The sequence below is a fragment of the Octopus bimaculoides genome, chromosome 20 (genome assembly GCF_046866305.1).
Source record: "Octopus bimaculoides isolate indiv1 chromosome 20, ASM4686630v1, whole genome shotgun sequence".
In the NCBI taxonomy this organism is placed as follows: domain Eukaryota; kingdom Metazoa; phylum Mollusca; class Cephalopoda; order Octopoda; family Octopodidae; genus Octopus; species Octopus bimaculoides.
In genome coordinates this window covers 14,241,359-14,269,192 of record NC_142947.1, presented here as the reverse complement: position 1 = coordinate 14,269,192, position 27,834 = coordinate 14,241,359, and the positions used below count along the sequence as shown (strand labels likewise).

Genomic DNA, 27,834 nt, shown 5'->3' with positions numbered 1-27,834 from the left:
TCAAACGATTATTCTGATTTTATTGATTTTCTTTTGGGTGACAGATTTGAATGAATCATCACATGTGCCTCCTTCCCATTGCTGACGAAAAAGAGATCAGCGTTTCTTTCACGTCTTATCAATTCCCCTCTTAATGTTGTCACTCTTGACATATTTCCAATAGAAGCCATTGCTAACAACATCTGACATTGAGGAGAAAGACAGAGAGAGAGCGGGAGAGAGAGAGAGGGGGGGAATACATAGTAGGAGCAAAAGAGAAAAATAAAGAAAGAAAAAGAAGGGGAGATAAAGAGAATAAAAAGGAACAATAATAGATTGTTAAACAATGAGTATTATTATGAAAATAACACAACCATAAACAAAATCATGAAATTGTTCTAAGAATTAATTTTATAATAAAGGGTTTGTTAAAAAAAAAAACCGCGTAGACAATATTGTTTTACAAATATTTTCATTGCAGTGTGCGTCATTTTGTTAGTAGCAAATGGCTTATCTTAGATTAGTTGCTACTTAGCAACTGGAATTCTTTTGCTGCCAAAGAGCACATAATTATTATGGATAAACAAAACAGTTAAAAAAGAAATAAATATATAAAAAATTAAAGAAAGAAAGTAAATTTTTTTTTTGCTTTCAGAAACCAGGAATAAAAGTGTTTTGTTGACAGGAAATGGAGCTAATGATACATATGAAGAGTGGAGAAAATTGTTTTAATTTAAACAAAACTAATTTTTTTTTCTTTATTGACATCTGAAATTATATGTAGTTAAACTACAAATTGGAATACAAGTATGTCTCTTTCTTTTTTTTTTTTTCGTTCTCTTTCTAATTAGGGATCAGTAAATATTGATTTTTCTGAAAAGGATTAATTAAGATCTCAGTTCAAGAGTGAGGAAGGAATGGAAAAGTGTGAAGTTTGCATCTTTTGCAAGGGTTTTTAACAGCATAAATTGCATGAAATAATTTCAGTAGAGAATTGAAACTGCATCTGAAATTTAATTATGATAGTCATCACTGCTCTGCTAGTTCAGTGAATATTGAAGTACTGAAAGACGAACAATAACATAATTATTATAATTTTACACATGGTGTTTTAAGATATGTTACAATCAAGTAATTTATTAAAAAAATTCTATCATGGAATATATAGCGCAGGAGTGGCCTATATATCTATCACAGAATATATAGGCGCAGGAGTGGCTGTGTGGTAAGTAGCTTGCTTACCAACCACATGGTTCCAGGTTCATTCCCATTGCGTGGCACCTTGGGCAAGTGTCTTCTACTATAGCCTAGGGCTGACCAAAGCCTTGTGAGTGGATTTGGTAGACGGAAACTGAAAGAAGCTTGTCGTATATATGTATATGTATATATATGTATGTCTGTGTTTGTCCCCCCAACATCGCTTGACAACCGATGCTGGTGTGTTTATGTCTCCGTAACTTAGCGGTTCGGCAAAAGAGACCAATAGGATAAGTACTAGGCATCCAAAGAATAAGTCCTGGGTCGATTTACTTGACTTAAGGCGGTGCTCCAGCATGGCCACAGTCAAATGACTGAAACAAGTATTGGTTGCAGGCATTGGTGTGTGGTTAAGAAGCTCATTTTATAATCATGTGGTTTCAGGTTCAGTTGCACTGTACATCACCTTGGGCAAGTATCTTCTACTATAGCCTTGGGTTGACCAACACCTTGTGAGTGAATTTGGTAGACAGAAACTGTGTGGAAGTTTGTCGTGTGTATGTGTGTGTGTGTGTGCATTTGATGTTTTATGCTCAAACCAGCCCGATATGGACTCCCATACCTACCCTACATTGTCATTCTAAAAATATACACTCATTTGATTGAATTCTCAAAGCTGCAAGACAATGCATAATTAATTCAAAATAATGTGAATAATTAAGCATTACATTTGGCAGAGTAAATTGAATGCTAAAGGGTTAAAAATAAAAATCACTTATTAAGAATTGATCTTTGGATTTGTAAACAACTAATTAGTCTGCTTACTCTAATTTCCCATTTACAATGGAGATTATAGCACTGACTGTCTTTTCTGAATAATTTGTTAAACATAGGCATATTCCCAAATTCCACATTATCTTGATAGCTCATGCTAGGTTATGTACTACTTCCATAAATAAAGAGCTTAAAAACATTCAATGGGGACAGGATAATCTCAGCAGCAAGACACAATTACAACACATTTCAAAGAGACATTTCACATATATCTATCTTTTCATTAATGATATCAGAAAGTCATACCTTCCAAAGTTTATATAAATATCAGGTTTTACAATCTCTGATGAGGACCACATATCTAAAAATACAGCCATATGTGCAACCTAAGCACAATTGTAGAATAGAAGTACATATGCATGCACACATGTATATCAGGACTCATACACTGAATCCCTTTCCTGACCTTTGTACATAATTCTATGTACTGTATATGCACCTTTGATGAGTTGTAGTGCACACAATAATTTCATTATCATTATTACTATTTAACCCACATTAACTGGGAGTAATGTTGTTGCTAGACTCATACACAAATATGCAGTATCTTAGATGCTATTAAAAAACAAAACAAAACTTTTCATTTAGCAGAGAAACCTTCATTCAGCAATACACTGCAACAACTAATGCACTGTCTCCTCATTTGTTTCTTTTATTGCCGTTATAAGACTGAACATTACTGCCGAAGCCCATCTAATGAATCTGCATTTCACTATCTCCATTGTCTCAACCCATAAATCTTGTAGTAAAGCTTTCAACAAAGAATTATAATCAGTCACAGCTCCTTCTTGTCTATGCTTTCTCTAAATAGATATTGACCAACAAAGTTTATGCTGAGCATCAACTGCATTCACCTAATTAGTTTGGGAAGAACTGCAAAAGCTATGGGTATTATCCCTCCTTTTATTATTTTTTTCTTTATATTTATCATCATTTCCATGATTTAGCATCTGTTTTCCATGCTGGCATAGGTTAGACAATTTGACTGGAACTCATAAACCAGAGAGCTGTACCAGATTCCAGTCTGATTTGGCTTGGTTTCTATGGTTGGATACCTTTCCTAATGCCAACCACTCCAAGAGTGTAATAGGTTTCCTTTTACATGTCACCAGCACAGGTGCCTTTTATGCACTGTTTTAAAAGTATTTTCCAGTATATGAAAGATTTATAATGATTACACAAAGATGAAACATAATTCTAATAAATATACAAAATTATTCAATATTTATTTTCATAGAAATATTGTTAGAACAGTATTTTACAGCAGGAATTTAACTTGTTTTATTGTTTGAATAATCTGAAATTCAGGCATTCAAACACCATATTATCATCACCATCATCATTTATATCATTAATATTAAAATTTATTCTATGAAGTAGAATTTTATTGTATTTACAATGGTATCATCAAGAAATTTTATTTCATTAATAATATTAAGAAGTCTTTGTGCCTCTTCAGAATCGAGTTAATTTCAGAGGAAAATTTGCTGTAACCATATAGTCATCTTGGAACACAACAACTATATTGATTTCAAACTCTGCAAAAAAAAAAAAAGATTAAAATTGTTAATTATATTTATAATTAATTATGCACAAAAGATTAAGCAGTTATATTTTATTTGTTTATATTTAGAAATTATCTCTCATTCAAGATAAAACAATTATTTAAGTAGATATTGACACCATTAAAAAAACAAAACAAAAAACATTGAATATCTATAGAAATCATTTCATTTTAACTTCATCAAAGCTGACCAAAATCATTACTTCAGTTGTTGAGTGCAAATGTATGTACACTATATTTCTCTGAGAATTTTAAATTCCGATAGATTTTAATGCTTGGAGTATTAAAAAGCTAACTAGATATAATTATGCGATTAAAGATAAAGCAACATTAGATCAAGGACTAATATATTTTAATTCTCTAGAAGCATGAAAGACAAATTATATGTTTCAGCCTAATTATAACCTCATTAGCAAAGCACTGTCCTCACTATACATGCTGATGTAGTACTGACTCAATCACTAAATAACTTTACAAGATTGGTTGACACCAGAAGGGAAATTGTTTTGAAAATAAGAAGTCAGAGAAGCCATTTGCATTAAAAACAGGGTTAAGTTAAGAGTTAACATATTTATTGCAGGGAGAATTAAAAAGGTTACTAAAAATAATAATAAAGCCATTTTATAGTAAGATCAAATGCTTATGTGTATGTGTATGAAATTTTAGCCATATAAGAAGCACTGGCGCTGGTGCCAAGTAGAAAGCATTCAGTACACTCTGTAAAGTGGTTGGTGTTATTAGGAAGGTCATCCAGCCATAAAAACCATGCCAGAGCAGACAATGGAGCCTAATGCAGCTCCCAGATTTACCAGCTCCTGTTAAATCGTCCAACCCATGCCAGTACGGAAAACGGACGTTAAATGATGATGATGAAGCAGCGTATTTGTGTTCTAGATGTTTGACAAGATGGGCTTCATCTGCAGATTCATTGCGAATAACATCAGATATGTGAAGATGTGTTCAATTTTTTTGGCACAAATTCCAACATATAAAGAGACATGGTGTTGTAAGACAGTGCAATGGTTGTGAGGTTCAAGGAACTGGACTAGACATCACATTGCTATGAACTCAAACCATACTACAATAACCAATGCAATAAGTCGCTAAGTAAGGCACATAACTCTTCTTACTATTTTACTTGTTTCAAGTCATTTGACTGCGGCCGTGCTGGAGCACCGCCTTTAGTCGAACAAATCGACCCCAGGACTTATTCTTTGTAAGCCTAGTACTTATTCTATCGGTCTCTTTTGCCGAACCGCTAAGTTACGGGGACGAGGACATAAACACACCAGCATCGGTTGTCAAGCGATGTTGGAGGGACAAACACAGACACACAAACACACACGCACATATATATACATATACATATATGCGATAGGCTTCTTTCACTTTCCGTCTACCAAATCCACTCACAAGGTGCCACGCGGTGGGACTGAACCCAGAACCACGTGGTTGGTAAGCAAGCTACTTACCACACAGCCTCTCCTGCTGATATTTTAACTCTTTAGTATTCAAATTATTCTCTCAAATGTAATACTTATTCATTCATATTTTTTTTGAATTGATCATGCATTATCACATAGCTTTGAGATTTCAGTGATATGATAGTGTGGTTTTAGAATGGTATTGTAGGGTAAGTGTTATATGTCAGATCTAGCTAACTTGAACATAAAACAAGTAAGTATAATATTTGGGCGAGATATGGCCAATTTAAATGCTAAAGGGTTAAAGTGTTTATCACAGTTAGGTTTCTAATAAGACAAACTGTTTTTTTTCTTTGGACCGGTTCATATGTCTGGATACCTCTACTGGGAGTACTGCATTGTTTGTTTTTATTAAGTAATCACCCTTTGCTATTACATTTAACTCCAATTAATCATATCATTATTAATCTCATTATAACTCTTGAAATAACAAAAGGAGAGAACGTCTCACCTATTTTGAAATTATTAGTTGATAATGTGGGACAGGTAAAGAGTCGTGGGAAGATCATATAAATAGGGATTGACAGGTTCCGGCAAACATCACCTTCTGCCAGTTGAATATTCTGTATTTCAGTTGCTATTAGAAAAAGAGAGAAAAAGAAGAAAAAGAAAAAAGGATAAGTGATGTATATCCCATTGAAAATTCTGTAACATAATCAAAAGAAATATTTGAAATAAAAGAACTGAACAAATTTAAAGGAATTTTTTCTCACTGTGTATAGTGTCATATTTGATGACATAAAAGACGCACCCAATTTCAGAAGTGCATATTCAAGAAAAAATTATTCTGTGCATAAAAGTATGTAATATAGATCCAACATCATAGGATGTGGGGTGATTTTTTGAGATACTTTCTTGAAAAACAAAGCATGTCTCATGTGCAATCAAATACAGTATTTGTATGTTTTTTGTATGTCTTGTTTTTATAACCGGAAAAAAAAAATTGCAAAAAAAATAAAAATAAATAAAGAATTTAATAAAACAAATTTGTCATTATCTAAGCTGATGTTTGGAATAAATTAACATAAAATTTTGATGGAAGATTATAATTTAAATCATTTTAAAACAGGAGGCTTGTGTTATAGAAACCAGGATAAGTCTCAGGCAGGTTGGTATCAAAAAGATTAAAATCATTTTATGACTATAAAGAAGATTAAAAATGAAAAATTCATTATAAGCTAATAAACTTTTAAGTAGCAAATGAAAATGTTATGTTACAAAAATCACAACCAACCTTCATTAGCATAACCTTCAGCACAGCCACATGTTTCAACACGGACAAGCTGAATTTCAATTGATTTGATAGCTGTTTCACAATAGTCCACAACCAACTGAAAAGAGTTTAAAATTATAAGTCCGAATATATCCATTCATCTTGTACAACAGTTTGTCAAATATAACATAGTTTCAACTACCTTTATGTATACAATTGAGCAAGGACTCAGCTGGTCTTAAAGAAATATTTAGAGGACCTCAATTGTTAATTGTTTACCTAAAGAAATCAGAAATATAAAAGGGAGCTCTACGGAAACATTAAAAAACAAAAATAATACATTGTGATTGGGTAGTGAACTTCTTAACTACAGAGCCATGCCAAAGCCTATTATTTTGGCACTTGGGGAATGCAAAAGATTTGCTGACAAACACATTTAAATATGTTTGATTACATAAAAGTTAGCCAATTCATGAATTCTCCCTTCTTTCTCAAAATGCTTCATTGATTTGATATTGCAAATGTTAAAATAGTACATCCACTTACCTCTCCTGTCAAAGGTTTGGTAATGCTTAAATTTAAGGAATCGATCATACCAGTCACTTTGAAATCAGGTATATTCTTATCCTGTACAGAAATAAAACATTACAGACTTAATACTGAAATATTAACAGAAACGAACAAGGAGAAAAAACAAAACAAGAGATTTAGCAATTTACATACATTTCCTTTCATGTTAGTTAGAGTGTCTGGGCTAATTGTAACAGGTTGAGGTTTTGGCACAGCACGTTCTTCGTCATTCTGAAATATATAAAAAATTTGTGCATTACATATCTGTGAAGTAAACCTCTTTCACACTTTTTAAGAAATCCATATTATTTATTTGTCATTATTGATTACTGGCATAAAATACTATAAAATGATGTGCCCGAGACATAGAAATTATAAGAGAATTAAAATTTCTCAACAATATAATGAAATTGATGAAGTTAAAATGATTACAAGACAAATTAGGTTTGCAGTTGGTGAGGAAAATCACATAGCAGGCTAAAATAGAAAGCAGTAATTCAAGATGCCATGCAGTGGGACCGAACCTGGAACATAGTTGCATAACAGACTTATTTCTTAATACCACAGCTAAGCCTGTGCCTGCGTATCGAAGGAAATTGAGATTTAGATAAGATCAAATCAATTTAGGTCATGCAGCTTTCATTATATATTGTTGAAAGTGGACTGTCCTTAGGACGTATAATTAAATTCCTAAGGCAATAAATTCAAAAATAAAAACCAAGGTTAATCCTTTCTATAATGAGTAATCGTTACATAATTAGCAAAATAAACTGTTAGCTGTAAAATTAAGTTTGCTGATAAGGATACTATATTTTCTGGCATTCATGCCATATTTTTCAGACCAAGATTTACAGCCAACAATTTACACCAAGACAACCCTGAAGAATCAAAAGTTCCAAGTGAAATGCAACAGTATTTGGAAAGATAGGGATGATGTTTGAGTGCTTACATGGTACAGTTATACTATATACTATGCTGGAATATATGGTAATAATCGATTTAAATAATAGTTTTATAGGAAAGTGGGTTATACATCATTAGATGTATACCTGACTTTCCTATATAATATTAGAAATTAACGATACGCTGAACTCCAGACTATCAACACTAACAACATTTATTCAGGTGGTAAATATATACATCTTTAGCTCTTGTTTGTTGTTACAGCTTCTGTGTGTGTGAGCATTGTTGTTGGGACGTTGGTATGTGGATGTAAGCGAGCTGTCGAGTGTAAGTCTGAAAGATGGAGAGAGACAGCTAAACACGTCCATGCTCAATCGCTGGCCAGCAAGAAAGAGACAGAATGAAGCGGGAAAGCTTGCTTGTTGAATTCCACGCATGCGTGAGACTACGCATTCGCACAGCGTTACTACAGTTTTAAACTGTTTCCTAAAAGAAAATGCCCATTTATAAGACATGATTATGAAATGAATTTCAAAATTGTTCTTATACTTTGCAAAAAACTGACTTACTTTATATTCAATAATAAATTCACAGATCTTTTGAATATCTTTATTCAATAATGACCGTTTCAGCTCTGCTTTGATAATATACTATAAATAAAATAAAAATAATTATAATGAAGCAAAAGAACTCATTATTATTTACTTTTTTATATATTATGATGCAAAAGAAATTAGTTCAATCAAATATCTTTTCATTAGTATAATTACAATTATTTCTCACTTGGAAACCTGCATTCTATCACCAGTAACTCATTATCATCACCTGTTGGATGTTAGCAACAGATTCCTAGATGTTCTGGCTGCTGACAGTCATAAGTGCTAATATCACAACTCCTTCAGCTGTCTTAATTGCTTTCCTAACTCTATTATGAGTTACTCAACAACTTCCTGTCATAGACTGAAGACATTTTAAGTTATCAAGCTTGGTGACTTATTATTTAAAAAAAATTATTTTCTTTCATTTTATTATACATCAATGTATTTTATTTAAAATGAAGTACTAAGAACTTATAATAGATTGCCTACTCTTGCATCAGTGGGGCAACCTATAATACCTTGTTATGTATCGTATTAGGGATACTTGTTATACAGGGTAACATATTATACATGGACTTTCACAGTGCATTTCAATAGTGGTGTAACTTACCTGGATGCTTACGTATACACCATGGTAAGTTTCATACAATGTTCTGTGCATTTTAGGCTTTAAAGGAACTTCAAATGGTAGCTTTGTTTTTCCTGGTGGAATCTTACCTGGTTTAGCTACGTCTATCAAGTATTGCAGAAGACATATTGGCTATAAAATATAGAAAAAAGAAAGAGCTAGTTTAGAGATGTCAGGAAAATTAAACAACATTGTTTAAGATGAATTATAATACAGGTGCAAGTATGGCTGTGTGGTAAGAAGTTTGCTTCTCGACCATGTAGTTCTGGGTTCAGTCCCACTGTACAGTATCTTGGGCAAGTGTCTTCTACTATAGCCTCAGAGTGACCAAAGGCTTGTGAGTGGATTTGGTAGACAGAAAGAAAAATAAGCCTGTCATATATATGACAACCGGGGTTAGTGTGTTCACATCCCCGTAACTTAGCAGTTCAGCAAAATAGACCAGTAGAATAAATACCAGGCTTAATAAATAAACACTAGGACTGATTTGGATAAAAGTTGAAGGTGGAGCCCCAGCATGGCCAGTCTAATGACTGAAACAGATAAAAGATAAAAAAGAATACATGTGATCTATAAATAATTATACACAACAGACTCTGTTGTAGTGGACAGGTCTTCTCAAGTACAGCAATGTGCCTCATATCTCAGTCATCTATCATCTCCTTCGTAAGGTTCAGCATTTGAAATCATCCTTCAATTATAATAATAATATAAATATATATGACAAGCTTCCATAGTTTCCATCAAATAACTTCACTAGCAATCATTGGGCAGCTTGAGGCTATAGTAGAAAACTCTTATCTGAAGTGCTGTGGAGTGGGTTTGAACCTGAAAACACATGGTTGCAAAGCGAGTTTCTTAACCACACAGTGATGCCCTAAATATTTATTTTAAATAATTTTACAATGGAAACATTTATAAGGCATCAAAAAGAAAAAAAAAAATGTATATATACTTTAACCGAGTTGTAGAATGCTTCAAAGAGCCCAACACTTTTGGGGCTAAGCTGCAAATTAACAGTTCCATCGATGCTAAGCACTATACCTTGGTGATGAACTTCTGATTTGCTTTGAATAATAACTACACCAGAAAGTACATCCTGGAAGAAAGTCGGAGATAAGAATCAGAATTTTGTTAACAAGTTGTAATCTAATTTAACAGAACAGATAAAGGAGATTAAAGGAGGGAGAAAAAGGAGATTAAAGGAGGGAGAAAAAATGAGCTGTAGATAAATCATATGCAAGAAAGGTAAAACTATTCGCATTGTATAGAAGCCGAGTTTAGTGTCATCGAATATAAAGAACAACAATATTATGAATATAAACATGATCACGTGAAGACTGGTACAAGAGAATCGGCGAATTAAAGGATGTTAGTCTCCCCATTCTTACACTTTTTAAAGATTTATCAACGAATTCTTGACAATAATTTTCATAGCAAATTGACTAAAATGTATTATTAGTAAATAATTTACTCATATAGTCGCGTGAAATACAAACAATTAGCTAAGAGTCCCTTTTCGTAGTTATGACGGAATGAATAGAGCTTAATTAACATTTCCATTTGGAAAGCAATATTTTCACAAAATCCTGAAATAATATTTTTTAAAATAAACACTGCATTTGGAAGGGACAAGCTCGTATCCTTTTTAATATGCTAAAAATACTGTTAGCATCGTGTAAGTAAAAAGGTATCCTACACGCCCCCAAATATAATTCTATCAAAATATATAAATGATAAATGAAGCTTTTAGTTCACCACAAATATCAGCGCATATTAATCAAATCAACATCCAGGACAAATAATAAAACGAGAATACCACTACCTACACCTTCACGATATACTTTGCTTGCTCGCTTTAATTTGATGTCTACGATCGTCGCCATAATGTTGTTATAATAAACATTAGAGCCGCTTAAGTCAAATATAAATATTAACTACGATGAAAGCATATTTAGTTTTTAAACACTGGGAATAAATAAATATTCAGAATTTATTTTTGAGTAACGATATATATTTTTTAAACTTTATATTATCTGAACAAAATTTATATAAAGTTATATAATGAATATCTGAGGGTTAGAGGAGAGGCTTTAAAGGATGGCTAAGAAAGTTGGATGTTAGGCTACTTTCGCTTTCTACTGAAGCAATTCCACTTCTATTTCCTTTTCAACTCTCGGTGATATTCAACCACATAACTTATATATTTGTAGTTCATGAAGTCAATGCCACCTGTAGTCATCTACATATAAAAAAGAAATAAAAAAGCATTTATAAGAAACTTGCATAATTTTTTTAAAAAATGTGCCAAGGGAAATAACTCAGAGTAGCCTGTAGCATATATTTAAACATTATAGACAAATACAGGTTTGTCTGTCTTTCAAATACGTGCTATTGGCCATTCTGAGTTATTTCTCTTAGCTAATTTTTTTGATTTAAATTACACAAATTAAGCCATAAATGTGCTCTACTTTTTTTTTTGTGGCAGTCTAAGTTCCTTGGTTACTGGAGATGAGGTCGGGCAATTGTCATGCTGATGCCAGAAGCACGTGTCTGCAACTACACGGGTCTACAGAATTTAGGGACAGAAATGTTTCTGTTGAATAGACAAGTGCCTGAAGCACTTTTTCGAGCTTTCCAGATATGCTTCACCAATCAACGTCAGGATTTTTTTTTTATACACGCTACCCTGATTTTTCACAAAAATTTAGTTTTCCTTGATTTTCTGTCCCTAAATATGTTCACCATCCCACTTTTTACACACACACACACACACACATACCTCCCTTTTACATACACACACATATACTCACACAGAGTTGAAACGCTGTTTGATTTTTTTTCACCATAGTATTTCTATCATCCCACTACCAGTTTGCCACCACCCCTTCCTTTCTCATTTATATGTTGTGACAGAGAAAAACACAAGAGTATTATTGTAGTAGATCGTTAGACCTAGGAGCAGGGGACCAAAGTGTGAAAAATGCTTCATTATCATCTTTCCTTTGCATAGAGTAAATTTATGAATATAGCTGATTTTGTACATAGTTTAAATGGGGATGTTATTATTATTTTTTTTTTTTTTTGTGGAGGCCAAGGGTCGTTCTAGTCTATTGATACAGAATCTTAATCACAACAAAATCTCCAGATAATATGCAAAAAAGTATCAAATGTTATTATGAAGGAAGAAATCTCTGTTTCTTAGACATCCTTGAATGCTTTAGTGTTGAGCAGTCCATTTTTATACTCTAACAGTAAATAGGCACCACATTCACATCTCATTTCCCTCGATATCTCGGTGAAATCATAATCATCATCATCGTTTAACGTTCGTTTTCCGCGCTGGCATGGGCTGGATTGTTTGACAGGAACGTTGTATGTTCACCATCCCACTTTTTACACACACACACACACACATACCTCCCTTTTACATACACACACATATACTCACACAGAGTTGAAACGCTGTTTGATTTTTTTTCACCATAGTATTTCTATCATCCCACTACCAGTTTGCCACCACCCCTTCCTTTCTCATTTATATGTTGTGACAGAGAAAAACACAAGAGTATTATTGTAGTAGATCTTTAGACAATAAGCCTGTCTATTTACTTTATGGCATGTCAGCTTTGGAGAAATTCTTGAACTTAAAGATTATCTCCCTTCTTCAAGGGGACCCGGTCTTATTTGCCATTTGGTAATTACGATACATCCTTTAGAGATGGAGTAATTTTAATAAATCAAGAATTTATGTTGTATGGTATTTAATATACCTGTATTTGTCTATTTGAAAAAAATATAGAAATGGAAAGAAAGCATAACTGCAGTGGGTACTCTCCACCCCAACTTTGTTTAATTATAACTTTCTGAAAAGTGCCTTTTCCCAATGGAATTTTGCAGCAAACATCTTCAAGGCATAGTTTTTACAGTTATGTCGATAATATTCAGGGAAAAAAAAATTTTGGAGGTTCAGGTTAGGCTTCGCTCCAACCCATCTTTCCAGCTTTGACCTCATCAATTTCCATAACTTCAATACATTTGATTTGTTACCAAATTTATATGTCTACACAGATTTATAGGTATACATTCTTAAAAAATGTATTTCTGAAAAATGTCATTTAAAAATATGCATTTTTAAGAGTTATAAGAAAACAAAGTTGAAGGTGGTGGGGCACCAGTCTGTAGTTATGCTGAATAGAGATGTGGGGAGGGAAAACGTCACTGAAAAAATTATTAAATGTATATATATAAGGAAGATTGGAATAAATAAATGAATAGGAAATAAGTGTAATGGGTGCTTTTACGTGCCACCGGCACGAAGGCCAGTCAGGCGGTACTGGCAACGGCCACGCTCGAAATGGTGTATTTTACGTGCCATCTGAACAGGAGCCAGTGTGTGTGTGTGTATGTTTGTGTTTCTGTGTTTGTTCCCACCACCATCACTTGACAACCAATGCTGGTGTGTTTATGTCCCCGTAACTTAGCAGTTTGGCAAAAAGAGACCGATAGAATAAGTACTAGGCTTACAAAGAATAAGTCCTGGGGTCGATTTGTTCGACTAAAGGCAGTGCTCCAGCATGGCCGCAGTCAAATAACTAAAACAAATAATAGAGTAATAGAGTAAGTACTCCAATATATTTAGGCTAAGGAAACTGGTGAAAGGTCAGTCATTCACCCTTCAGGTTTATTAGGAATTGTGTTGACTAGTACACACAAATAAAGAAAGAGTGCTAAGAGGATCATGAACAAGTATCCTTTCATAAATCAGATGTTTGCTTTTATTGTGGTAATGTGTTGTGTGTGTTGGCACTCCGTTGCTTACAACGTCGAGGGTTCCAGTTGATCCGTTCAACGGAACAGCCTGCTCGTGAAATTAACGTGCAAGTGGCTGAGCACTCCACAGACACGTGTACCCTTAATGTAGTTCTCGGGGATATTCAGCGTGACACGGTGTGACAAGGCTGACCGTTTAAATAACAGGTACGACAGAAACAGGAAGTAAGAGTGAGAGAAAGTTGTGGTGGAAAAGTACAGCAGGGTTTGCCACCATCCCCTGCCGGAGCCTCGTGGAGCTTTAGGTGTTTTCGCTCGATAAACACTCACAACGCCTGGTTTGGGAATCGAAACTGCGATCCTATGACCGCGAGTCCGCTGCCCTAACCATTGGGCCATTGCGCCTCCACAAATATAACATAAACCTCAATGTATTCAACAAATCATGAAGACTTTGGATACTTTGGACTTGGTTGGCATAAACCTGAAACAGTTGTTATTCCAATGATGGCTGACACTGGCTGTCAAATTTGTGTAGCTGTTGTCAAGGTAATCCATCTGCTTGGTTTATAAAAATATAGCTTGACCCCTGTGAAGATGTAAAAATAACTGCAGCTCATCTAAAAAGACATCAACTCAGTGCTGTAATCCTATGCTTTAATTTTGGAAAAGGGAGAAGTCCCTGAAAAGGTTGCAAATGGCAACAAGAGAACTTTCACAATAAAAAGCAAAATAAACGACTGATCTTTTAACCAACAAATTAAGCAAATGATTGATTAATTACTTGGATAGATACTTAATCAATTGACTAATAATAAAGGAATGGAACTGAACCTGTGCATGTGTTATCTTTTATCTTTCGCTTTAGTCATTTGACTGTGGCCATGCTGGGGCACCACCTTGAAGGGTTTTAGTTGAACAAATCAACCTCAAGGCTTACTTATTTTTATAAGCCTAGTACTTATTCTATTGGTCTCTTTTGCTGAACTGCTAAGTTACAGGGATGTAAACACACCAACACCAATTGGGTGGGACAAACACAGACACAAAGGTACACACACATAGATATACATACATGTATATGTAACCCATATATACATGTACATATAACCTATGCCGGCATAGAAAGCAGACACTAAATGATGATGATGATGATGATGATGATGATGATATATATATATATATATATATATATATATATATATATACATATATACATATAACAGACTTCTTCCAGTTTCTATCTACCAAATCCACTCACAAGGCTTTGGTTGGCCTGAAGCTATAGTAGAAGATACTCACCCAAGGTGCCATGCAGTGGGATTGAACCTGGAACCATGTGGTTGGAAACAAGTTTCTTACCACACAGCCATTGCTTACTTCTGTAATTAATATTTGTGTTATGACTCTCCCTAGACACAGCAAAATTTGTTTCAACACATGAATTCACATAAAGAATCTTGCAAACCAAATACAAAAATGTAATAGGATTACAGTTTCCACCTTATTATGTAGTTGGTAATAAGGTGGAAATTCATCAGATTACATATGTCACTGTGAAGTTGTTCATCAGTTGTAGAATGTTAATTGATCTTTGAATATTCTTAGACATTGATCATATCACAACAAACCAGCACCTTTGCTTTTCAATGGAGAAAAAGTGAGATAAAACAACACTTAAATCTGTACAAAGTCTTCTTTTAATCCTTTAGCATTCAGATTATTGTGTCAAATGCAATGCTTATTTATTCACATTATTTTGAATTAATCATGCATTACCTTGTAGCTTTGAGATTTCAATGATGTGATTGTATATTTTTGAATGGCATTGTAGGGTAGGTGTGAGATGCTGGATCTGGTCAATTTGAACATAAAGCAGGTTGAATATTTGGGCTATAACTCCTACAAGTGTGTTGAGTGCCACTTTCTTCCGTTTGTCCACTCATCAGACACATATACATACATTTAAATGGTGGCACCTGTTGGTTGGGATAATGTAGGAAAATACGGATATTAAACCACAGCCTCTGCTTGGTTAATGCAATCTTTTTTTTTTTATTTTTGAAAAGCATGCAAAAGGGACCTTTGAAGAACACCTTCATCTGACGAAAGGGCGCTGATCCACGATAGTTAGAACTACTATTCTAAGAATTTTTGTAAGAAAGGAAATTAATTAACTCGACTCTGTAGAATAAAAATACATCTTTGTATCGTACAACAGAAATAAAAATAATAAACCTTTACACGAAAGACCAATATTGTGAATGAGACATCAACGTCACCCCCCCCCCCCCACACACACAGACAGACTCTCTCTCTCTCTCTCTCTCTGAATATACGTGTGTGCTAAGGGTGGCCAAATTAAGACATTAAAAAAAAAATGAATAACGAAAATAAAGAAAACATGCTTGTGAAATATGAGGATTAGTTGTTAAGGCTGTTGCTAAGTGTACTGACTCGTCACATAAGACTGGTTTGAAGGGAAACGAAGATCAAGATATTGATTTTCAACAGCTTACCATTATGAGTTAGCTTTATAAACAACATTCTAAAAGTACGATATGACTTAGATAACATTTAATCAAAGTTACTGACATACCATCGTTATTTTAAGCCTAGATACTTATGTGGGAAAGAACTACTTTTATTAGTGGTGTTGCCAGTAACAATGACTCTAGGAACGAGTGCTAGTTCCTTTGATATATGGACCGAGGAAATACCTGATGATGCAAATATTACACAACTCTGTGACTGTGGGTGAGTCCTTTCATTTTAATTATAACAATAATTACTGGCTGTAAATACGTAACTCTCATAACTGTTAATCTTTTGAGGAATACTTCGTAAATTTACTACAGCTAAAAGTTAGTTGCGTCAAGTTTTAAATATTGCCTGATTATATTAACTAGGCCAACAGTTACCACATCTAAAGGCAACCTGAGCTAAAGGAATAGCTATTTTAAGGGCCAAGAAATGCAGTTAACTCTCAGCCCGCCCTGTGTATCACATACAGAACATTGTACTTTGGCGTTTCCTTGATACAGATTCCCAATTTTTTTTAACCACCAGAGTTACTTGGGACGTATGAAACAATGGCTAACTAAAAGCATAGATATGTTTAGAATAAACTTATGAAAATACTTTGAACAGACAGAAAGGAGTTAAGAAAATTACGCTTAATGATAACATCTAGCGGTTGAGGTGACAGATTCGTTTGAACACGAAGACAAATTATCTAAGATTAGTTATGTCCGTGTTATCTCAGATTAGACATTAATTTCCAATATCAGCTGGTAAAAGGATGCATAGCGTATTTTATAAGCATTTTCCCTTTAATTCAGTTATGTCTCATATCTTTTCCCCAGCTAATTTTTTTGCTCTGGTATATCGTCTGCTACCAATGCATACATACATACATGTATACACATACGCACGCTAGACTCGCACGCACAGACTCACGCACGCGCACGCAATTATAAGCCATCACCTGCGAGCGAATAAGGCTTAGTAAGAAGTACAATGCTTTCGCGAATTGTTTTGGGTGCCGGCTTAGTCGCGAGCAGACATAAGCACACTTTTGGTATTCTTCCTATGTGACCCAGTGGTATATCAGAGTGTGATACATGGAGGAATAGAGCTGTACTAACACTCGACTGGTACTTATTTTCAGCTGAGTAAGGCTGAAGCAACCAACGTTAAATGAAGTGTCTTGTTCGACACAACAAAATAAAATCCACAGCATTATGATCGTGTGATAAACATTCTAACTACTAGACCACATACACTTTCACACACGCACTTTCACACACACACACACACACACACACACACGTACACATACACGCACTGATAGAATAAGTACTAAGCTTACAAAGAATAAATCCTGGGGTCGATTTGTTCGACTAAAGCCGGTGCTCCAGCATGGCCCCAGTCACATGACTGAAACAAGTAAGACAATAAAAAAACTACACCATTTTAATCCCGAGCAACACCAGGTATCTCTACTAGTATATATATATATCAATCAATGAAATTCCAACTAATTCTGATTTTCATGTTTTATTATTTGCAATTTTTATGGAGCACAACTGTTACTACATAAACCTGACGATTATGTAACACATGAAAGTACTAGTTTATTTCAATATTGTAAAATTGTAAAAATTGCAAATAATAAAACGTGAAAATCTCTCTCTCTCTCTCTCTTTATATATATGATGATAGCTGGCCTAGCAAATTATTTTATTTTGTTGAAAATAGCTTGAAACCTTCGTTCAGGAAATAGATGGCGAATGTTTTTATTTTTCATTCCCTTTCGAAATTATCCCTAATTGTGGTTTGGAGTTTTGACTGCTCCTTCTAGCGGGTTAGATGTCCTATTATGGACATCTCTCTTATGTTGTTTAAGTATACACTGTATGTATTTATATGAATAATATATAGTCAATGGACTATTTTTTTTCTTCTCGCTAGACCACTGGTAGCAAAAAGAATTTCTAAATTTTTTTTTGCTACCCTGAGATTTATTAATAATATATATATATATATATATATATATATATATATATATATATATATATATATATATATATATATATATATATATCAGTTAATTAGATGATATATTGACCTCTTAAAGGGATGAGTACATCCAAGAAAACACTAGTTCTATACTTTATGTCTTTGGGAAATAAAATTTCCCTAAAGCAATAAGTATATGCTATGTATATAACCAGTATTAAATTAAGAGAAGAAAATGGAGAGTTAGTAGTCAATATTTATTTATTACTAAATTGATAATCAATTCTTCCTACAGCTGTTTCCATCTATACTTATTGGATACAAGCAATCTCTGTGCTCAGAGCATATGGTTTATACTATTCGAAATACAAGATGCTATGTGTATATATGTGTGTGTGATGTGTGTGATATTTGTATGTTTGTGTGATATGTGTGTGTGTGTGTGTGTAACTATGTGTATATAAATGTGAACAAACAAATATTTGTTTGTTGTTTTTATTAGAAGTGTTGAAATATGTATCGTTGACAAATTTTTCCGCCTTGTATTTCTGCTATTCTAACTGCAACTCTGCGTTCGAAAAGATATCTTATTAGTATCATACAACATGTATGTATGTAAGTATGTATGTATGTATGTATGTATATATGTATGTGTGTATGTTTGTATGTATATGTATTTGAAATCAATGACTTTCTTTATTTGGTTCTCTTTTTTTCATCCGATTCATCTCCTTTTCTCTTCTTGCTCTTTTTCTCTTTATTAGCCTCCATTTCGTTTTTCAACTCCCTCAAATTCCTTCATCTTCAACTTTTCTTTTTATCCTTCAATTCTGAGTTCATTTTCTCTCTTACCTGCCAGTTATACATGTTGACCTATCTGAACACTTAGGTCACCATGTAATTTTTGAATGTCTAACTTTTCCCTGATGATATTTTGCTCATAATTCATAAATGCAAATTTAATGCATAAATAAATTTGTAATTTATCCAATGAGTATAAATGGTGACAGCTGTAGGAAGAATTGATTATCAATTTAGTAATAAATAAATATTGACTACTAACTCTCCATTTTTTTCTCTTAATCTAGTATGGATTATATATATATGTATGTATGTATGCATGTGTATGTGTGCGTGCATATATGTGTGTGTTTGCGCATGTGTGTGTGTTTGAGTCTGTGTTTGTCGCTCACCACTGATTGACAGTCAGTTTTAGTGTGTTTACATCCTCATAACTTAACGAATTTGCAAAAAAAAAAAAAACTGATAGACTGAGTAGCTGGTTTAAAAGTAAGTACTTGAGTTGATTTGCATGTTTAAAATTCCTCAGAGTGGTACTTCAGCATGGCTGCAGTCTAATGATGGAAGCCAATAAAAGAATAAAAGGGAATATTAAATTTATTTAAATAATTAAATGAAATGCAGGAATCTGTACATTAGCATAAATTAGTGCAGATTATGAGAAGTTCCAGACCATTAGTGTGTGGAAAGTCAATGTTGTATTTGTATCAGTATAAATTAACACTTTTGTTACCAACTCAGCTGAAACCGGCTCTTGCTCTGAGTACAAATGTCTTGTTTTCATAAGTTTTGAATTAAAATCTTTCACCAAACCTTAGTCCCAATTTATGTTCCTAACACTAGCTTAATGACAATGTTTTTGTAGAATATTCAGAATGAGAGACAATGCTTAGATGACAGTGACACTTATTTACAACTATCACACAATGTGAAGACAAGGAGACCCCCTCCTACCCCACCCCTTACATATACACATACGATAAACTTTCAGTTTCTGTCTAGAAAATCCACTCACAAGGCTTTGGTTGATCTGGAGTTATAGTAGAAGATACTTGCTCAAGGTACAACACAATAATAGTGAACCCCAAACCACCTGGTTAGGAAGCAAACTACTCAACTATACAGCCATACTTGTTCCTATAGCCATGTCCACAACTAAAAGAATATTACAAAAAAAAAAAAAATGAAGTTCATTTAAATATGTTATTGATTTTTTTATTTATTTTTGTTTTTCATTAGACATCATAAGAGGAAACAGAAATTTCAGAAAAACACACCTGTTATTTTACAAAGAAATAATGAAAAGTTACCTGAAACAAATTATTCTGAAACTTACAAAGCTGTTCAAGATCCTCGACCAAGGTCCAGCAAACGTCCCCTGCTATTACCAAGCAATGTTCTGTCATCTGCTATGTCTTTTGAAACACACCAAAGATCAGAATTTAAATCTTATGATAAAGTTGAAAGGAGGAAACCAATATTCATAGTAAGTTGTAAATATTTGATGCTGCTCACTTTTCGCTTTAAAAACATTTATTTTTTATCTTTTAATCTTTTATATGTTTCTGTTGTGAGACTGTATCCTCCATGTTGGGGTACTGCCTTGAAAGGTTTAATTGTACGAATTTATTCCAGTACTTATTTTAAAGTCTGGTACTTAGTCTATCAGTTTCTTTTTGTGGCCCCAAGTGATGCCACTTCTTAGGCTACTAAGTGATGGAGATATAAACAAGCCAAAATCAGTAGTCAAGTGGTGGTAGGGAACATACACACACACACACACAACTCTCTCTCTCTATACATACATACATACACATACATACGTACATACATACATACGTACATACATACGTACATACATACATACATACGTACATACATATGTACATACATACATACGTACGTACGTACATACATACTGAGGTCAATTCAATCAACAAAGCCTTTGAAGGTGGTGGGTGCCCCAGCATGGCTGCAATCCTATGACTGAAACGAGTATAAGGTTAAAAAAAAAATGGTAAATGGTATATTCTTACTTTGTCATTGTAGGAGAGGATATATGAACCACCGTCTGAGCCATTTACGTATACTACTTCTTACCGTAATGATTTTATTCCAAAGAAGAGAATACCTGCTGTTCCAGCAACGTTGCCTAAAAAAGCAAGTATTATGAGATTTGATGGCATCAAGTTTGGTACCACAACAACAAAAGAAGATTATAAAGCATGGCCACCTCAGATAACTTTGCCCTTCCATGAAATTTCATCTTCTACCGGTAAGAAGTTATTATTTTTTTTATATGATTTTGTCCCCAAAAAGTGTTAAGGCCACTGTAGCATAAAGGACTACGAAGAAGGTAAAGAAGGAGCCTACAAATTCTAAAGACAGAAAACTTAAAGGATTGACTGTCAAGGACCAAATGCAAACAAGATGGTGGTAAGGATTTTTAGGGAGCAGCAGTTGAAGAAAAGAAGCTATTAGAATAAAGGGGCTTATGACTAACAGGAAACTCAACAGAGAAACGATGTACATGAGAAGAGAAGTGGGTGACATGTTTAACCCTTTAGTATTCAGATTACTCTGTTAAATGTGGAGGCACAGTGGTTAGGGCAGCGGACTCGCGGTCATAGGATCACAGTTTCGATTCCCAAACCGGGCGTTGTGAGTGTTTATTGAGCGAAAAACACCTAAAAGCTCCACGAGGCTCCGGTAGGGGATGGTGGTGAACCCTGCTGTACTCTTCCCCCACAACTTTCTCTCACTCTTACTTCCTGTTTCTGTTGTGCCTGTAATTCAAAGGGTCAGCCTTGTCACACCGTGTCACGCTGAATATCCCCGAGAACTACGTTAAGGGTACACGTGTCTGTGGAGTGCTCAGCCACTTGCACGTTAATGTTATTAGAAAACATTTCAAATATAAATAAAGTGGAAGTATACAAAAATAAATATTATTTTCCGTCTTACTGCAAGTTTTGTTTCATAAATATATTTAAGAAAGTTATTTTTATTTTCTAGATTCTATAATCTTTCCAAATAAAGAACCATTGCCAGAAAGCACTACACAGGACACATACTGTGGCAAAATAGCTCCTCGTTCATATCCTATCAAAATGGCAGAAACAGTTTTACGATCCCAAGGTAATTATTTCCTGTTATATTTGGTTTGCAAGATTCTTGATGTGAACTCATGTGTCGATACACAGATTTTATTGTATGTTTGTTATTAATGAAAACTAAAAGTCTGAGATCTTAATTAAATTATCCATTGTTGCATTACAATTCCCATTTGTTATATTCTCATTAAGGATATATGGACATGAAGACAACACATCAAACAACATTTAAACCGTACACTGCACAATTAAGATCAAAAAAGGAAGACGATTATAAAAGTAAAAGTGAAAATGGAAGTAATTTAGGAGTGAATAACCATATAAAATTTGAAGGAAAAACTCATTTTCAGCATGCATATCCAGGTTTTAAAGAAAGACAACCATCACCAGCTAAAATGGTAAAACCGCCACAGACATCATTGAAATTATCACATGATAACAGGTTATTGTTTTTATCTAAAATGATAGAGTAAATATATCTTTAACATGAGTTTATTTAATGTATATAGTTTGATCTTCTGGATCATTTCTCTAATGTTTGTTTCTTTGTAAGTTGAGGGTATGCCCTGATACATCTGCACCATCCTCTCTTCTTTTCCGACTGAGGTAGCCATGTATCTCCTCTACTGCAAGAGATCTGTTTCTACCCCTTTATCATCATCTGGCATACCGCCCATCCCCAGTCCCTCATTACTACCTTCCTTTGGCTGAAGGCCCTTGAATTGTGAGTTACTTAGTGATCTCCCTTATGCTGGTGCCATGTAAAAAAAAAAAGGCCCCTCCTTCCTCCCGTGCACTGTATGAAATGGTTGGTATGTCAATAGCAACCTGTAGCCTACTGAACTTTCTGAATGAGACGCCCAATGAAAAGTTACCTCAAATATTTTTAGTAGTGTCATTTGCCAGATCATAAGCCTTGTCTCATGTGGGCTGTTTCTTGAAAATGCTTATTCACACTTGATTTATAACTTGCCTTTTGATCTAATTTTAATTGTATTATTTTTAATGTGTTCAAATGAAAATAGATGACTGCTCTTCACTCTTTTTATATTGGTTTCAAATTTTGGCACTCTATAAAATAAGTATCCCAGTTGAGCACTGGGGTCAATAAAACTGACTAGCCCCTTCTCCACAAAATTTCAGGCTTTGTGCCTATAATAGAAAGGATTATCAATTCTAAGATGGGGGCTATCAACCTGGGTGGTTACAGGTTGATTGCTATATATGAGGGGTTACTGAAAAGTTCCTGGCTTTAATGGTATTGTGAAATGCCTGGTTGGAGGCCCAACCTTCTGAGTTCTTTTACAGGGCTTAGAAAAACTGAGGGACCACCGAAATAAAGTGTGTGAATCTGAGAGGGGAATATGTTCAATAAAATCATAATTAACTGATCCTCCTGTATTTTCTTTTACCCAAAGCCAGGAACTTTTCAGCACCTCCTCATTGGCTGTGTGGTAAGTAGCTCGTTTACCAACCACATGGTTCAGGGTTCAGTCGCACTGCGTGGCACCTTGGGCAAGTGTCTTCTACTATAGCCTCGGGCCGACCAAAGCCTTGTGAGTGGATTTGGTAGACGGAAACTGAAAGAAGCCCGTCTTATATATGCATATATATATATATATATATATATATATATATATATATATATATATATATATATATATGTGTTTGTGTGTCTGTGTTTGTCCCCCCCACCATTGCTTGACAACCAATGCTGGTGTGTTTACGTCCCTGTAACTTAGCGGTTCGGCAAAAAGAGACCGATAGAATAAGTACTAGGCTTACAACGAATAAGTCCTGGGGTCGATTTTCTCGACTAAAGGCGGTGCTCCAGCATGGCCGCAGTCAAATGACTGAAACAAGTAAAAAAAAAAAAAAAGAGTATATGGTAAGAGCTTCTTTATCTCTCTTTTTATGTGTATTATGAGTTAAGTGGGAAAGAGTACTTTTGAAACAGTATTATCTCAGTGTTCAGGTTTGTTGCATTAACAGCACATCATAGCACTGTGACAACATAGCCTTGAAATATGACGGTTTTTGACAAACCTGTTTGCATGAGATATGTGTGTTAAAATAAACTCTACCTATACAGTGTGTTCATTTGAAATTTAGGAGACCTTTGATTTTGATTTCAATAGTGGTTTTTACACTTAGAAATGCTTTTTTTTTAATATCGATAGACGGTGCTTCGAAACTGAACAAAGAGCTATATATAAAGGTCATGATATTCAAAAACACCCAGTGCGACAATCTTTCAAAAAAGAAACAGAAAAATATGTCAAACCAACTGTAAAAGTGGAAAGTTTGTCTTCTCAGAAGGTATGTTTATTCTGATCTTGTTTAATTTATTTGCTTCGATTTGCCAAACTACTATTAAATTGGCAGAAAAATAAATTCTCTGCTTGTCAGTATGGGTTGCATGGAAAAATTTTAAATTTATCAAAGTTTCCAACATAACTGAACTCATTCAAACCAGTTGGTACTAACCCTTCTGAGACTGGCCTTGGTTCTATGATACAAACTTAACTTTTCTAATTTTAATTTTAATTTCTAATGTTAATTTATGTTTCAAACTCCAGCTTGATAGTGACAGTTATTTTATTAAAATTCTTCATTATTATAAAAATTAATTGAAACACAGGAAGCATATTTCAACATAAATAGGGCAACAAAAGTGTTAAGCTATTCACTTCTATTTGTCAAGTTACAATTTAATTGCAAACAATTAAGTTCTCTGTATGTTAACTCTGTCATGTGGAAATAGCAATAGTGGAAATTACTTAAATGGTATTTCTGCCGGATTCCTGCTGAAGTGGTAATTAACAAACACATAGAAAAGGAAGATAAGATACTAAAATTAGACAATTGATCATGTCACAGATTTGTAGTCAAGTGTGTTTATGACTCATTGTTAATGGTGTCTCTCATAATTGTTTACTTTTGTTTTTAATTAAAAAAAAAAAAAGACAATTTTGTGATGAAATTTGTCTGTGATGAACCCAACACTTCATCTTGTAAATAAGCAAGGCTTAGACTCTTTGCAGATGAGGAAATTATTGATGATATTTATTCTTTGGACAAAGAGTTTACACTAATGCCCACATGGATGATTATGATGATGATGATATAAAGAATGCATAAAATATTGATATTTGTAAAGAAACAAGAAAACAGAACCGAATTGATGTTAATTTCTGTATAATTAATAGATATTTCTGTTTTATTCTTAGAGAGATTACTGTCCTATTGATCTCCGTTTCCCTTCCAATTTGCGTTCCAAACTTGTGGTGCCAAAATCCTGTTTAAAATCATGGGGAAACACTGATGCTGTTTTTGATGGTACTACTTCAAATAAAGAATTCTTTCAAAAATGGACTATAAGACCACGTACCCAATATCGAGATCCATATGAATCAAATAACTATGTCCCTCCACAGGTAAGAGTTCTACTTATAAATATCAACAGGTGTATGTGTGCTTATAGGCACAGGTGTAGCTGTGTGATTAACAAGCTTGCTTCTCAACCATGTGTATTAGTTTTCTATTATTTATTTTCTTCATTACCTAGACAAAATTCCATTCTGAGACAACAACAAAAACAACATACACACCAAAAAGACATGAGAAAACTGTGAGCTACAAACCTTCAGATGAATTATGGCAAGAAAAAACACAGATCAATCAAGAAATGACAACAAATTATCGATCAACATTCATAAAGCCTAAAGTGAAAATGTGTAAAGCGCAAGTCTATTTAATTCAGCAAAAATTGAAAAATCAAATGAAGAATAATTCACAATCACGGAACTCTGTGATATTATCCATGCCAAGTCAGAAACCAAGGAACATACAGAAAGTTCAGTAACACATTTATAAGACCAATGAAATAGTTTCTAAAATTGTATAACACTGAAATTGAATAAAGTCACAGAATAGAATCGAGGAAATTTTTTTGTCTTTTCTTACCTCTTGAAATTTTTTTTCAGATATATGGTTATTTGCTCAGTATTTCTCCCAAGTGAGGGTGCATGACCTAGTGGTTAGGATGTTATAATCATGAGATTGTGGGTTCAATTCTTGGACAGGATGATGAGTTGTGTTCTTGAGCAAAACACTCCATTTTAACTTCCACTTTTTCATGCTTGTGCTTGCATGGGTTGGACAGAATTTGTAGAAGTGGATTTGCCATAGCCAGATACCTTTCCTGTCACCAACCCTCAACTGTTTCCAAGTAAGGTAATATTCCCCATAACCAGGCAGGTTTTTTTAAGGAAGATGAAATGAAGGACACAGCTTGCACGTCAGTGACATTCATTTACAATTATCATATGAAGTCAAGGCAAGGAAGCAGTAACACACACATATATGACAAACTTCTTTCATCTACTGAAATCACTCACAAGGATTTTGGTCAGCCTGGGGCTATAGTAGAAGACATTTGCCCAAGGTTCCATGCAGTGGGACTGAACCCAAAACCATGTGATTGGGAAGCAAGCTTCTTACAACCCAACCATGCCTGCACCTATGTGTAGATTTTTGTCAAATTTAGAATTGTATATGTTGGTTTCATTTTAATGAGACACAATAGTCTTATTTTAATAATTGTTCTCAGCAGTTGATGCACGTATATTACAGTGTGTGCCCAAAGTATTTTTAGAAGATATAAATATAAAATCAGTTATTAACAGAAATGAATTCATATTCAAAAATAAAACTGATATAATGATTCAGTTTAGTACTTTCTCAGCTTAATACTTTGACCCAAAGTAGTATGATAACATTATTGCTATACCTTGACGTATAATAGCAATATTTCTTTGATAAAAAAAGCAATACAAAGAGATAAAATTACTTGGCTTAATTTTGCCCTGTTATCTAGGAAACAAGTTTAATTCCTTTTCTTATAAGCAAACTTTTAGAGACAATTCTGTGAGTACATGTGAGTGTGTGTGTGTGTGTATAAATAAGTATCATCATCATCGTTTAACGTCCGCTTTCCATGCTAGCATGGGTTGGACGACTTGACTGAGGACTGGTGAAACCGGATGGCAACACCAGGCTCCAATCTAAATTTGGCAGAGTTTCTACAGCTGGATGCCCTTCCTAACGCCAACCACTCAGAGAGTGTAGTAGGTGCTTTTACGTGTCACCTGCACGAAGGCCAGTCAGGCGATACTAGCAACGGCCACGCTCGAAATGGTGTCTTTTATGTGCCACCCACACAAGCCAGTCCAGGGGCACTGGCAACGATCTCGCTCGAAAATCCTACGAAGGCCAGTCAGGTGGTACTGGCAACGGCCACGCTCAAAATGGTGCATCCTATGTGCCGCCCGCACAAGAGCCAGTCCAGGGGCACTGGCAACGATCTTACTTGGCTTGCCTGGTCTTCTCACGCACAGCACATTTCCAAAGGTCTCGGTCAGTAGTCATCGCCTCGGTGAGGCCCAATGTACGAAGGTCTTGCCTCACCACCTCAGCCCAGGTCTTCCTGGGCCTACCTCTTCCACGGGTTCCCTCAACTGTTAGGGTGTGGCACTTTTTCAGGTAGCTATCCTCATCCATTCTCACCACATGTCCATACCAGCGCAATCGTCTCTCTTGCACACCACAACTGATGCTTCTAATGTTCAGCTTTTCTCTCAAGCTACTTACACT

The 27,834-nt window shown here is 34.5% G+C and overlaps 2 protein-coding genes across 2 annotated transcripts; one reads left to right on the top strand and one right to left on the bottom strand.

Moving 5' to 3' along the window:
• Nucleotides 1-3,211: 3,211 nt before the first annotated feature.
• On the bottom strand, nucleotides 3,212-11,206 carry LOC106883425 (vacuolar protein sorting-associated protein 26C). The gene is made up of 9 exons (XM_014934421.3): nucleotides 10,801-11,206; nucleotides 9,927-10,070; nucleotides 8,954-9,103; nucleotides 8,314-8,394; nucleotides 6,995-7,072; nucleotides 6,818-6,898; nucleotides 6,293-6,389; nucleotides 5,510-5,635; nucleotides 3,212-3,548 (listed from the first exon to the last, which is right to left on the bottom strand). Exons 1-9 carry the CDS (start codon nucleotides 10,855-10,857, stop codon nucleotides 3,466-3,468), a joined length of 897 nt encoding a protein of 298 aa, XP_014789907.1. The 5' UTR covers nucleotides 10,858-11,206; the 3' UTR covers nucleotides 3,212-3,465.
• A 4,960-nt stretch (nucleotides 11,207-16,166) lies between these two features.
• Nucleotides 16,167-26,122, top strand: LOC106883427 (uncharacterized). Its single transcript, XM_014934424.3, has 8 exons — nucleotides 16,167-16,501; nucleotides 20,306-20,552; nucleotides 21,116-21,341; nucleotides 22,082-22,204; nucleotides 22,372-22,621; nucleotides 24,360-24,498; nucleotides 25,410-25,616; nucleotides 25,748-26,122. Exons 1-8 carry the CDS (start codon nucleotides 16,413-16,415, stop codon nucleotides 26,042-26,044), a joined length of 1,578 nt encoding a protein of 525 aa, XP_014789910.2. The 5' UTR covers nucleotides 16,167-16,412; the 3' UTR covers nucleotides 26,045-26,122.
• Nucleotides 26,123-27,834: the final 1,712 nt, after the last annotated feature.

What these genes read in the sequence shown, in the direction of transcription:
- LOC106883425 (XM_014934421.3), bottom strand. Translation starts at nt 10,857, where the DNA reads ATGGCGACGATCGTAGACATCAAATTAAAGCGAGCAAGCAAAGTATAT. An exon ending in TAACTAACATGAAAGGAAAT is followed by an intron (nt 6,899 to 6,994) that starts GTATGTAAATTG and finishes ATTTCTGTACAG; the next exon opens with GATAAGAATATACCTGATTT. An exon ending in AACTAATAATTTCAAAATAG is followed by an intron (nt 3,549 to 5,509) that starts GTGAGACGTTCT and finishes TTTTTTTTGCAG; the next exon opens with AGTTTGAAATCAATATAGTT.
- LOC106883427 (XM_014934424.3), top strand. Translation starts at nt 16,413, where the DNA reads ATGACTCTAGGAACGAGTGCTAGTTCCTTTGATATATGGACCGAGGAA. An exon ending in TGAAATTTCATCTTCTACCG is followed by an intron (nt 21,342 to 22,081) that starts GTAAGAAGTTAT and finishes TTTATTTTCTAG; the next exon opens with ATTCTATAATCTTTCCAAAT. An exon ending in AACAGTTTTACGATCCCAAG is followed by an intron (nt 22,205 to 22,371) that starts GTAATTATTTCC and finishes ATTCTCATTAAG; the next exon opens with GATATATGGACATGAAGACA.